The sequence below is a fragment of the Staurois parvus genome, unplaced genomic scaffold (assembly GCF_062004578.1).
Source record: "Staurois parvus isolate SC_StPar_1 unplaced genomic scaffold, SC_StPar_1.0 ptg001200l, whole genome shotgun sequence".
NCBI classification, from domain to species: Eukaryota; Metazoa; Chordata; class Amphibia; order Anura; family Ranidae; genus Staurois; species Staurois parvus.
This window is the reverse complement of record NW_028318996.1, coordinates 1,275,786-1,289,462: the sequence shown is the minus strand read 5'-3', so window position 1 is coordinate 1,289,462 and position 13,677 is coordinate 1,275,786. Positions and strand designations below refer to the sequence as shown.

General features: G+C 45.8%; 1 protein-coding gene across 1 annotated transcript in view; it reads left to right on the top strand.

The window, feature by feature from the left end:
- Positions 1-13,677, top strand: part of HACL2 (2-hydroxyacyl-CoA lyase 2) — a 45,293-nt gene that overhangs the window by 10,757 nt on the left and 20,859 nt on the right. Inside the window, exons 4-9 of the mRNA XM_089660052.1 lie at positions 5,377-5,504; positions 8,783-8,921; positions 9,814-9,925; positions 10,788-10,887; positions 12,388-12,485; positions 12,561-12,697. Of these exons, the coding sequence (XP_089516178.1) occupies positions 5,377-5,504; positions 8,783-8,921; positions 9,814-9,925; positions 10,788-10,887; positions 12,388-12,485; positions 12,561-12,697 (714 nt within the window). The remainder of the gene's footprint in view (positions 1-5,376; positions 5,505-8,782; positions 8,922-9,813; positions 9,926-10,787; positions 10,888-12,387; positions 12,486-12,560; positions 12,698-13,677) is intronic.

Sequence of the window (13,677 nt, the reverse complement as noted above, 5' to 3'; positions counted from 1 at the left end):
TCAAGGTCAGGGTCAAAAGTCAAGGGCAAAGGTCAGGGTCAAAGGTCAGGATTTAAAAAAAATTGGTGTCAGTGTGTTTTAGGTAAAAAAACAAAATGAAAAAAACAAAATGCACACTATTGTTTCTGGGCTGTACTACAGGTACAAACAACAAATAACATACACATATATAGTATCACTGCAATCGTCAAGAGCTGGAGAATTTATTTTGGGTTGTTCTTTGGTGGTAGGTTATTGTAGTAACAAGAAACACACAGCTAAATAAAAAAACAATTTTTTTTTTTTACTATTTTGGGCCAGTTTTTCTTTGATAATAAAAACAATTAGGAACTATCCATTATCATTTACCACCAAATGAAAGCCCAGTTTCTCCTGAAAAAATCAAGGTATAATTCACCTGGATGTACAAAGTAGTTGTGATGATATGTACGGTTTTACTAACACATGTCAATGTTGCAGAATTGTGCTTAGGCATTTAGGTTTGTTTTACCCTTAGGCGTGAAGGGGTTAAAGGGCACTAGTAATGCCAGCCACACACCGGTATTGACTCCTTGATTTGCCCTTAACCACTTGCCTACCAGGCACTTATACCCCCTTCCTTACCAGGCCAATTTTCAGCTTTCAGCGCTGCCGCACTTTGATTGACAATTGCGCGGTCATGCAACATTGTACCCATATGAGATTTTGATCATTTTTTTCTCACAAATAGAGCTTTCTTTTGGTGGTATTTAATCGCCACTGGGCGCTTTACTTTTTGCGCTATAAATTAAAAAAAGTGCAAAAAATTTGAAAAAAAAAAAAAGTTTATTTGTTTCTTTTATAAAATTTTTCAAACAGGTATTTTTTCTCCTTCACTGATTTGCGTTGATGAGGCGGCACTGATGGGCACTGATGGGCACTGATAGGCAGCACTAAAGGGCACTGATAGGCAGTACTAATGAGGTGGCACGGATAGGCGGCACTGATAGACAGCACTAATTAGGGGTCACGGATAGGCGGCACTGATATGCAGCACTGATAGGTGACACTGATGATGGATACTGATAGACGGCACTGACTGGCATCACTTCTGGGCACTGACTGGCGGCACTGACTGGCACAACCCCTGGGCACTGACTGGTGGCACTGACTGGCAGCACTGCTGGGCTGCACTGGTGGGTGGCACTGGTGGGCAGCACTGGTGGGTGGGCACAGGTGGGTGGCACTGGTGGGCACAGGTGGGTGGCACTGGTGGGCACAGGTGGGTGGGCACAGGTGGGTGGCACTGCTGGGCACATGTAGGTGGCACTTCTGGGCACAGGTAGGTGGCACTGCAGAGTGGCACAGGTGGGTGCACTGCTGGGCACAGGTGGGGGCACTGCTGGGCACAGGTGGGGGCACTGCTGGGAATGGGTGGGCGGGGCTAGTGGGCGCACTGCTGGGCGGAACTTGCGGGTGTCACTGCTGGGCACCGATCATCAGGGCACTGATCATCAGTGCCCTGATGATCGGTGCCGATCCCCGCTCTGACAACTGCCGGTTCTCGGCAGTACTTTCCTCACGATCTGACAGCGTGAGGAAAGTGCAGCCGAGAACCGGCACTTGCATTTCCCTGTGATCAGCGTGTCATTGGACACCGCTGATCACGTGGTAAAAGGCCGGTGGGATCGGCCTTTCACCACATCACGTGATCAGCTGTGTCCGTAGGACACAGCGATCACGGAGATCGCCGGGTGCGCGCCCCCTGGGGCGCGCAGGAGAGCGCGTTCTGGGAGGACGTCATATGACGTCCACTCAGAACTGGCCGGCCGCAGTGAAGCCGTCATTCGGCTATGCGCGGTCGGCAAGAAGTTAATATTCCACAAACTGTATGTCCACATACAAAGAGCCCATCTACCCCCTCAAACAATGCATTTTGATTAAAATTTTAGGGGGAAATATGTTAATGGTCGGTGCCTGGGTGAGACATGCCATTTGTGGAATAATAAAGGCATATGAAGGCGCCGATATCAGTGTGCGGCTCGTGATTACTAGTGCTGTAGTTCGTGAGCACAGATGGGCTCGTGTGCCGTCATGTGGAGTGTCTGTAGTGGATATGAGGCACAGGTTTGGATTGGTACTGCTCATCTTGGGTGTATTGACAGTAATTTAAAGGGACCATGCATGACAACATCTAGGAATTTTCTTGTATATGCAATGAATAGAAAACAGCACAACAATGCGGTTAGTATCCCAAAGTAGGCATTTGGATAGTGAGGCAGTTTTACAATTCCATAACAAGGAAGTGCCATTATGTAGAACTTACAGGGGACAATACGCTTGAGGATAGATCCTTTAATCAGGTACCCAACTGCAGTGGCCTTCCAGATGAGGTGCTGTGGTTGTGGAAAAGGGTGCAAGGATGTAACAATACTGGTGGCAGGCTGGGTAAAAAGGTCCTCCACCAAACCAGGTAGTTTCCATTACCTATGCTGAATTCTCCTTAGCCAGCACATGTCTGTACCTGTCTTATACTTGCCACAATGTGGGCCTATATGTGGCCTCTCTGGGTCCAAAACTGCTTCTCAAGTCTGGGGGGAGCTCTGTGTTCAATCAGACTAAAGCTCACCCAAGTTGGCTGCTAGGAGCCCAGTGCAGGGGATAAATCACTCCTCGGCAAGGTTCCCGTAGCTGTTCAGTGTCCTCTACACACTTCCTGTGTTATCTCAAACAGCCCTCCAATTCTGGATTTCACAGCCACCCATGGTAATGAATGTCTGTCCACTGGTATACTGTGTATTTACGTGAACTTGCACAAAGGCATCATTTTCTGAACACGCACAAGCTGGGTTTGGGGATTTATACCCTTGCAAGTTTATGCAAGTACAGTGTGCATGAGGTGTAAAAGGGAAATGCTTGATCCCGATTTTAGATGAGCACCAAGGATAACGATGGGTTGAAGTTTTTACCAGCTGTCTATGACTCTCTATTAATTCTTGGCACCACCAATCACTTTTTCTATCCGATTTTATTTTGTGTAGTGCTAGGGCCAAGCTTTGGATTTTTCAAGTAGACTTTTCCTGATCTCCTACCCCGCCGTTTCAGTCCTTGTTGGGAACCATTAGTATAGGATACCTACGAGTAACAGCGCTATCTTCCTTCCTTCAAAGTGTAATGCAAAACCTAACAATATATCAAAACATATAAAGACCACTCAATAGTATCCATGCTTAGTGCCAGGTCCAAATAATAACATACAATAGTGCTTCAAGAAAGGGTGCTCCAAAGTGTTTCTCCTTCAAGAAAGACAGACCACATGGATTATACTCCACACTCACCATATGGTTTTGACCCCTTGTGTTAGCAAGTGAGTCAAAACGGCATGTATACACAGATCCAAGATATCACAGCTTCAGTATTCCGCATAAATCTTCCTCCAGTTCTTTCAATAAAGACAAGGTCTCCCCTGTGTGCAGTTCAAAATGTATCCTCCATGTACAGGCAGAGTGGAAGAGGAGAAATCTCAAATAGTGAAAATAACATTTTATTATTTAACCACTTGCCTACCGGGCACTTATACCCCCTTATTTACCAGGCCAATTTTCAGCTTTCAGCGCTGCCGCACTTTGATTGACAATTGCGCGGTCATGCAACATTGTACCCATATGAAATTTTGATCATTTTTTTCTCACAAATAGAGCTTTCTTTTGGTGGTATTTAATCGCCACTGGGCACTTTACTTTTTGCGCTATAAATAAAAAAAGTGCAAAAAATTTGAAAAAAAAAAAGTTTCTTTGTTTCTATTATAAAATTTTTCAAACAGGTATTTTTTCTCCTTCACTGATGTGCGTTGATGAGGCAGCACTGATGGGCACTGATAGGCGGCACTGATAGGCAGCACTAAAGGGCACTGATAGGCAGTACTAATGAGGTGGCACGGATAGGCGGCACTGATAGACAGCACTAATGAGGTGTCACGGATAGGCGGCACTAATATGCAGCACTGATAGGCGGCACTGATAGGTGACACTGATGATGGGTACTGATAGACGGCACTGACTGGCATCACTGCTGGGCACTGACTGGCGGCACTGACTGGCACAACCCCTGGGCACTGACTGGTGGCACTGACTGGCAGCACTGCTGGGCTGCACTGGTGGGTGGCCCTGGTGGGCAGCACTGGTGGGTGGGCACAAGTGGGTGGCACTGGTGGGCACAGGTGGGTGGGCACAGGTGGATGGCACTGCTGGGCACAGGTGGGTGGCACTTCTGGGCACAGGTGTGTGACACTGCAGAGTGGCACAGGTGGGTGCACTGCTGGGCACAGGTGGGCGGAGCTAGTGGGCGCACTGCTGGGCACAGGTGGGCGGAACTTGCGGGTGGCACTGCTGGGCACCGATCATCAGGGCACTGATCATCAGTGCCCTGATGATCGGTGCCGATCCCCGCTCTGACAACTGCCGGTTCTCGGCAGTACTTTCCTCACGATCTGACAGCGTGAGGAAAGTGCAGCCGAGAACCGGCACTTGCATTTCCCTCTGATCAGCGTGTCATTGGACACCGCTGATCACGTGGTAAAAGGCCGCTGTGATTGGCCTTTTACCACATCACGTGATCAGCTGTGTCTGTAGGACACAGCGCTCACGGAGATCGCCGGGTGCGCGCCCCCTGGGGCGCGCAGGAGAGCGCGTTCTGGGAGGACGTCATATGACGTCCACTCAGAACTGGCCGGCCGCAGTGCAGCCGTCATTCGGCTATCTGCGGTCAGCAGGTAGTTAAAAATGACGTGTATTGCACTTATATTAGTAAAAGCATGCACTATCCTTGTAAAATCAGAAACGCTCCCTCATTAAAGATGGCCGCCATGCATTTCCAATTCCAGATGTGATGTCAGCTGGTAGTATTGACCTATGCATTTCGACATCAAAAATCGACGTCCTGAGGACTCACTTGCAAACTCAAGGGGTCAAAACCATCTGGTGAGTGTGGTGTAAAATCCACGTGGTCTGTCTTCTTTCTTGGAGGAAAAACATTTTGGAGCACTGTTCTTTGAAGCACTATTGTGTGTTATTTGGAACTGTCAGCACGGACACTATTGAGTGGGCTTTCTTTATACGTTTTGATATATTATATTGTACAGTTTTGCATTACACCTTGAAGAAAGGAAGGTAGCACTGTTTCCCGTAGGTATATGGGGTTCCCACACTGGATTATCAGAAGGGCTATCGCACAACATAACAGCAGCAACCATATTTATTTTTTCATTTTTTTTAGGGTTTTTTTTCTCCTATTTATCAAAGCGTAAGTATTTTTGTATGGTATACATTAGCATAGGATGCCTATGAAATGTTTCTTCCAAAGTGTCAGTGGATTTCAGCATTTTGTGATTTCCTTTTATAACAGTTTTTTGTGATGCAGGTACTGTCGGTGTGGCTGCAGTGACAGCTGGTCCAGGGTTAACCAATACCGTAACCGCCATTAAAAATGCTCAGATGGCCGAATCCCCGTTATTGCTAATTGGTGGAGCAGCTGCCACACTATTGCAAGTAAGTAAATACAACAATTTTGCTCTGTGATATTGGGGCAGTGCATTATATTTGAACATAGTCTAACTAGACCGGGTGTCGGCAACCTGCGGCTCCGGAGCCGCATGCGGCTCTTTTTCACCTTTCCTGCGGCTCCGGAGCACACTGCCCACCAGGTGACAGGCAATAGGGTCGGCAAGCCGCGGCTCTTTTAATGCAGATCTTCTGTGTGCCGGGCGCCCGCTGGCAAACATTGGCTGTCAGGATGTAGGCGGGGCAGCCCGGATGTAGGCGGGGCAGCGTGACGAACTCCTCTCCTCTCACAGTCCGCCCTGAAGACCAGAACGGCGCGGGAACCCAGCGTGAGGAACGCGCGGAGCAAAGGTAAGTGAATTCACACAATATGGGGAATGAATTACTATGGGGGATGAATTACTATAGGGGGGATGAATTACTATAGGGGGGATGAATTACTATGGGGGATGAATTACTACGGGGGATGAATTACTATGGGGGATGAATTACTATAGGGGGGATGAATTACTATGGGGGATGAATTACTATATGAGGGATGAATTACTATATGGGGGATGAATTACTATGGGGGATGAATTACTATATGGGGGATGAATTACTATATGGGGGATGTATTTTCAGTTTTAAAAATGTTTCTCTCAAAATAAATTTCAATCGTGGTTTTGGCGAGATTTGGCTCAGTCGAAAAAAAAGGTTGCCCACCACTGACCTAAGGCTATGATTGTGATTATGACGATACACTGTGGCCCTGATTAACCCTTTGCTTACTGGGCCCTTAAACCCCCTTCATGACCAGAGCGTTTTTTGCAATATATGCAGTGTCGGATTTGTTTTAAATGTTGCAATGGTTATGCGGCTCCCAGTCTTTTTTTCCCTCTCGGAAACGGGTCCAAGTGGCTCTTTATGTCTTAAAGGTTGCAGACCCCTGAACTAGACTGTAAGAGATAGACATGCATAGTGCTGCTCAAAGTGGCCACTAGGTGGAAACAGCATGGGTGAGGTCTTTGAGTGTCAAATCTTTGCATGTTTGGCACCTGGGAGGCACAGGAGCCGTGTCCAGCCCCCAGCCCCACTGACAGGATCCCGTCATATATTTATAAAATATGCAGTGGCTGGATGCTGCACCAAGCAGTACTGGCATTTACAGCCACCATCTATTTCTACCCATCATAGATATGGACAGCCTTCTGGAAGTGGGGCTGGATGCTGCACCTATGCCTTCTGGGTTCCCAAAACACTGAGGGGCCAAACTACCTATATGCATGTAGCCTAATTTAAAAAAGACCTTCAGATTTACTCACCCATACTGTTTCTTTCCAGAGGCGACTGTGAGCAGCACTGCGCATAACTATCTGACCAACCCAAACTCAAATAGTTGGGTTCCTCTTCATAATCACCACTGTGCACCCAAATGTGACAAAAAAAACCTGATTCTCAGAATATTAGACCCCAAGATACAAGAGGTCTAACATCGCTTGCAAGAGACAGATCCAAAAGATCAATGGTCATCAGCCTCCAATCATACCACCTGTCAACTAGATGGAAAACTGAATGGAAGTGTGCTTGCACTTGACTCAGTGGGTGGATGGGAATCAGCCTTCCACTCTGCAGTGTGCCAGTCGAATGAATGGATGTAAGCCTCCAATTCCACAGCCTACCACCCAGATGGATAGATGAATGGGTGTATGTCTCAACTCCCACAGCCTGCCACTTAGTGCCGCACGCCACAGCAAAAAGGTCAGGGCAATCCAATGCTCAACCATAGAGAAAGTAGCATATAAAAGAGGAAGGAAGAATGCTCATTGTTTAGCAGTAAAAATGTATTTAATAGAATTAGGCATCTACCCACATTTACACATAATCAAAACAGCATCAGAACAACCACATCGAGCACCCCGGCAGGCATGATGACGTCACCGCTATAACTCCTCTGTAACTCTCTCTTCGGGGAGCCCCCCTCCTAGTATTCATTGGTCAGCGTTGGCTGATCATAAGAAGTGGGATTTGCAGTGCCTTTAGGTGGACCTGAGTGTGCTTGCCAAGCATCCTCTGCCCCAGGAGGTCAGGGAAGGGTCCTTCTTCTTTGGGAGAGGACCAGAGACACATCGCAAAGTGTACTTTTTTGTGTGTACTTAAATGTACCTTTTTTCACTTTTGGTGTTTAGTTTTTGCGTACCACACCGTGGGCTTGTTAAGGTAAATTTTGTTTGTCTAGCAAAACTGGTGAAGAGGGTTCTCACTGATAGGGTCTTGCACAGCCATTACACTGATAGGGTCTTGCACAGCCATTACACTGATAGGGTCTTGCACAGCCATTACACTGATAGGGTCTTGCACAGCCATTACACTGATAGGGTCTTGCACAGCCATTAAACTGATAGGGTCTTGCACAGCCATTACACTGATAGGGTCTTGCACAGCCATTACACTGATAGGGTCTTGCACAGCCATTACACTGATAGCGTCTTGCACAGCCATTACACTGATAGGGTCTTGCACAGCCATTACACTGATAGGGTCTTGCACAGCCATTACACTGATAGGGTCTTGCACAGCCATTACACTGATAGGGTCTTGCACAGCCATTACACTGATAGGGTCTTGCACAGCCATTACACTGATAGCGTCTTGCACAGCCATTACACTGATAGGGTCTTGCACAGCCATTACACTGATAGGGTCTTGCACAGCCATTAAAACCTGTTAGCTGTCTTTAACATAGTCTCATAATTAGCCCTGGTGTTGCAGTAAAAAAAACGTCATGCTATGTCTGTCTCAAGATGTGTGAAATTTCTCACCAAAATTGACCTTCTCAGTTCAGTAAACCAAAAAACATTGCTGGAGATGTCATATTCCATATAAGAAGCTGTCTGTACTTGGACCTCAAGCTCTGTGCAAAATTTTAGGAGTAGCAGTATTTCAGTTTATAAAAGGAGGAGAAATGTGAATTTTTGGGAAATCCTCTATATACTGTAGATTGATAATTTTACTAAAGTTGCAAAGAAAGACATTTTGTTCGCAGTTGTTGAAAATGTCAGGGTGGTTACAGATTGAATGAAAAGAGAAGTGAAACTTCCTGGTTATGGTGAATAATGCCAAGATCTCCAACGAGGGGGGGGGGGGGGGGGCTTCTCATCACTGGGGTCAGTATAAAGGAAATGGAAGATTTGACCCAGCACCCCCAGATTTAATACATATTATTTATATAATGTATCATTATTTAATACACTTTGTCATGTTGTGTTTTGTTCTTTGTCTACTAGGGAAGAGGAGCTCTGCAGGATATAGATCAGATGTCACTGTTCAAACCTATATGTAAATTCTGTGTTTCTGTCCGCACCATACGAGACACAGTGCCTATACTGCGCAGAGCGCTGGCCGAGGCTCAGTCTGGAACACCAGGTGAGGAATGCTGGTGATGTTACCTTGATGATATCTTGGCACCCGCCTCCGTTATTTTTTTATTTGCTTTGTCTGAGAAAAATAGAGGCTTCCATTGCCGAATGCTCCTTCTGAAAATGCCAGATTTCTGGCTGCCGTGCTCCCCCCGTTAATCCTTATTGCGATCAGCAAACACTGAATTCCTGCAACAAGAATCTGTGGATTTTCTGCAGCTGGAATGACAGGTGTGTGAGAAGAGCTGTGGCTGCTCAGCCCATACAAAACAATGACAGACTCAGGACGGATGCAGCTATCTCATAAAGTGACACAGCGCAAATAATAAAAAATAAAATTTAAATTTATAATCTATAAGTCCAAAAACAAAGTCCCAAATTAAAGTCCAGTGTCCCAAAAAAATGTGACAAAATAAAAATATGAAAACAACTTGATCAATTTTCCAGCGTGCTCACATCAGTGGTAAATCATTTCCCCCATACTCACCAGATAGCGTGGATTCTCAAGCTGATATGGCTTTGAGAATCAAAAACAGGCTTAGAGGTGGAGTGTAGTTTTCTCAGGTTTCAGGGCCCCTTCCTGTTCCAACATGACTGCACACCAGTGCACAAAGCAAGGTCCATAAAGAGCGAGTTTGGGGTGGAGGAACTTGACTGGCCTGCACAGAGTCCTGACCTCAACCTGATAGAACACCTTTGGGATGAATTAGAGCGGAGACTGTGCGCCAGGCCTTCTCATCCGACATCAGTGCCTGACCTCACAAATGCACTTCTGGAAGAATGGTCAAACCTTCCCATAGACACCCTCCTAAACTGCATTTAATTATGTTTTGTCCTTGGGTTTAGATGAGCTTTAATAATCTCTACCTTTGCTATTTCTTCCTATTCTTCTTTTGTAGGCCCTGTGTTTGTGGAATTTCCAATTGACATTTTGTATCCGTACCATTTGATCCAGAAAGAATTAGCACCTAAAGGTGCCCCTAAAGGATTTGTTGGGAAAATCATCAACTGGTAAGTGTATTGTTCATATGTTTAAAGGACAGTGGCTTGGAGTGTGGGTGAGGAGGGGTGTGTACTGTGTCTTCGCTTTACCAGTCCACTGCCTAAATTTCTTTACCTGATTTTTTTCTTGTCCCCTAAGTAGGAGACACTTTAAAAGCCTTTACTACTATGCATATAGGTTTAACTGTGAGATCTGGCGCTAGAATTATTGCTCATACTCCGACAGTGGCAGCAATCACAGTTTACGTACAATACACATGCGAACCTTTGGGCTCCCATTTGTATTTGTGGGTGTGTGCAGGGCAACTGAGGTTATATAGTTACATAGTTAGTCTGGCTGAAAAAAGTCCATCCAGTTCAACCAAAAAGCCAGCCATGGATGGTTTGAACCTTGGCCAGTTCAGCAGGGACCACCCAAAACCCGATCCATCTATCGGCAGGCTGATTGTACCCAAGTCAATTCATCGATCGACTTGGCTACTACCAGCATGTTTGATTTTTAGGATTCGATTTTTGCCAATGGCTATAGCCGCTAGCAATATTCATTGTGTTCTCCCGGCAGGCATGGGTTAGCATGCCTCTCTGTTCGGAGAACACGATAACTCCACGAGAGTTTGATACAGTCAGTGTTGATGGGGGAATCAATCAATTTTTTAAGAAAATCACATCATCTTTGGCTTGCCTAAGACAAAGATTAAAACAAGGAGTGTAGTAACTCTAGGCAGCCAATCGCATTTCATCAGTTAGTAACAATAGGTCTGATTGGTTGATGTAAATTACTGTACTTTGCTCAGCTTCACTTCTCTGTGGATAGCTGTGATTTATAAGCCTACAGATGCTACTATAATTCTCTTATTGTCCTTCATTTTAGGTACTTGCAGAATCACCTGAATAATTTATTTGCGGGAGCCTGGGAACCGCGGGACACCTCACCTCTTCCTGTCTCCATCCCCCATGCCACCCCGGATCAGGTCTCCTGATATTACAATTTTTATCCTATAAATCTTTATCAGAGAGATATGAAAGTCGCCATTGCTGAGCTTTCCTTCTGAAAAATGCTAGTTTAATGGTAATCAAGCTGAGTTAGTGGCTTCGGTACTTTGAGTCATTGACTAACAGAAGTCTCACCAGAGGTTCAAGTCTTGTTACCGTATTTTCCGGCGTATAAGACGACTTTTTACCCCTTGAAAATCTTCTAAAAAGTCGGGGGTCGGCTTATACGGCGGTATACGGCATGCTGACACTTTTTAGGGGGGTGCGGTGCCGCCACCGCCCCCCCCCCCCTTCCAAACGGAAGGGACACTGAATACAGGAGTGGGCAGGGGCTGCTGTTTCCTACCTGGCTCTGGTCCCATGACGATCCGGACCAGGAAGCGAGGCTGCTCCTTCATTCAGTTCGGCCACTGGATGTTCGCGCGGCTGCTCGGCTCCGCCTCCTCACCGGTGATTGGCCGCCAGAACTGTAGCTCAGGAAAGGCACACAGGCAGCCAATCACCGGCGAGGAGGCGGAGCCAAGCGGCCCCACAAAAATCGAGTGAAGGAGCGGCCGGTAAGTGTGCCGTACAGAGGTGCTGCTGCAACCACATATGCTGGCTGCAGCAGCACCATACTGCAACAAGGGTCAGGAAGTGTCATTGGTGTCAGTGGGAGGAATAGTGCCCCATCATTGGTGTCACTGATACCAATGATGGGGCATTATTCCTCCCACTGACACCAATGATGGGGCACTTTTCCTCCCCCCCACTGACAACAACGATGGGGCAATATCCCCCCCCCCCACTGACACCAATGATGGGGTACTATTCCACCCCCCACTGACACCAATGATGGGATACTATTACTCCCACTGACACCAATGATGGGACACTATTCCTCCCACTGACACCAATGTTGGGACACTATTCCTCCCACTGACACCAATGAGGGGACACGATTCCTCCCACTGACACCAATGATGGGGCGCTATTCCTCCCACTGACACCAATGATGGGGTGCTATTCCTCCCACTGACACCAATGATGGGGCACGATTCGTCGCTCTGACACCAATGATGGGGCACTGTTCCTCCCACTAATACCAATGATGGGGCACTATTCCTTCCACTGATACCAATGATGGGGCACTATTCCTCCCACTGACACCAATGATGGGGCACGATTCTTCCCACTGGTGTGCATTGGAAGAGGGGTAGTCTTATACGGCGAGTATAGCCCATACATTTTAACAGGAAAAGTAGGGGGTCGTCTTATACGCCGGAATATACGGTAGATCCCCCAGGAAACCCAGTGCACATCGTACTTGGTACAGCTGAAATCCGTGTAGTGGGTACTTGGCAGTTAGGTCAGATATTGCACCCCTCCGCTGCTGTCCCAAGTTCCTTCATTTGATTTGGTACAGGTTTCCTGTAAAGTATAACTCTACCCAGAGTTCCAAAACCAGCTATTTCTATGCACTTTCTTTCTATATACAGATCCAGCAATGTGTGGAGTTGGTGAGTCGAGCTAAGAAGCCTGTGTTCATCCTGGGCAGTCAGGTGACCCTTCCTCCCACACCCGTGGACAAGCTCAGGTAGGGGAAAAAGATGTCTTGGGTGGCCAACTACACTAATTGGATCCCATCATGAAGTTAGTCTTGTTCTTTCAGACAGGCTCTGGAATCTCTGGGTATTCCATGTTTCCTGGGAGGAATGGCCAGAGGCATGCTGGGAAGGAATAGCCCTATCCATATTCGACAGAATCGCAGGGAAGCACTTAAGGAAGCGGATGTTGTTATACTGGCAGGTAAGATTGATAGACCTATTGATGGGTACCACTGAGCTGATGACCTGTAATGGCTTTTAAAGTGTTGCCAATGAAAAATATTGTGTACCGAGGTTTGTCACCGGTTCACGGGTGCATGCAATTTTAAGGCTTGATATGTTTGTTATCTGTTTACTTGGTGCAACCTCCTCCTATAGATTTTGCCGTAAAATTGGGTAATTATCGTGTTTTTGTGACCAAAAATTAACTTTAGTTTGTTTTTTCTTGCATTTCATAAACCAATGCGCTAATATTGAGTGCCAAAAAAATTGGAACCACCACTACTTTATTCTTTAGGGTGTCTTCTATTAGAAACGATATATTGGTTTGGGCTTTTGCATAATCTTCACGCCTAAAATTGTTTTTTAAACTTGTGCAAAAAAAGGTTTTGGCAGTGAAAGGATTAAGGGGATAAAATGAGGAAATGCGCATGTGTTGAAGAGATGTATTGGATTTTTTCTTTATCTTGATGTGACATACCCTTTAACAATTTCAGGTCTAGAAGATTTTACCTCCTTCATGGACAGGCCATTTTTTGCTATACTGCACTGTGCTACATTAACTGGTAATTGTGCGGTCATGCAACTCTATACCCAACCCAATTTATATAACTTTTTCACACTGTTTTTTTTTATTTTTTGCGATTTAAACAAAAAAAACTAAACTTTGGGGGAAAAAACTCAGTATCTGGTTAATTTCTGCTATAAAACATAACCAATAAAAAAAAATCAAATCTCTTCATAAATTTTGGCCAAAATGTATTCTGCTACATATCTTTTGATAAAAAACAAATTCCCAATAAGTGTACAGTATATTGTTTGGTTTGCATGAATGTTATAGTGTCTACAAACTATGGTGTATATATACTGGAATTTTTTTTTTTACTAATGGCTGTGATCAGCAACTTCTAATGGGACTGTGGGAGTGCAGTGGGCAATCTGACACTAACTGCCACTGACATC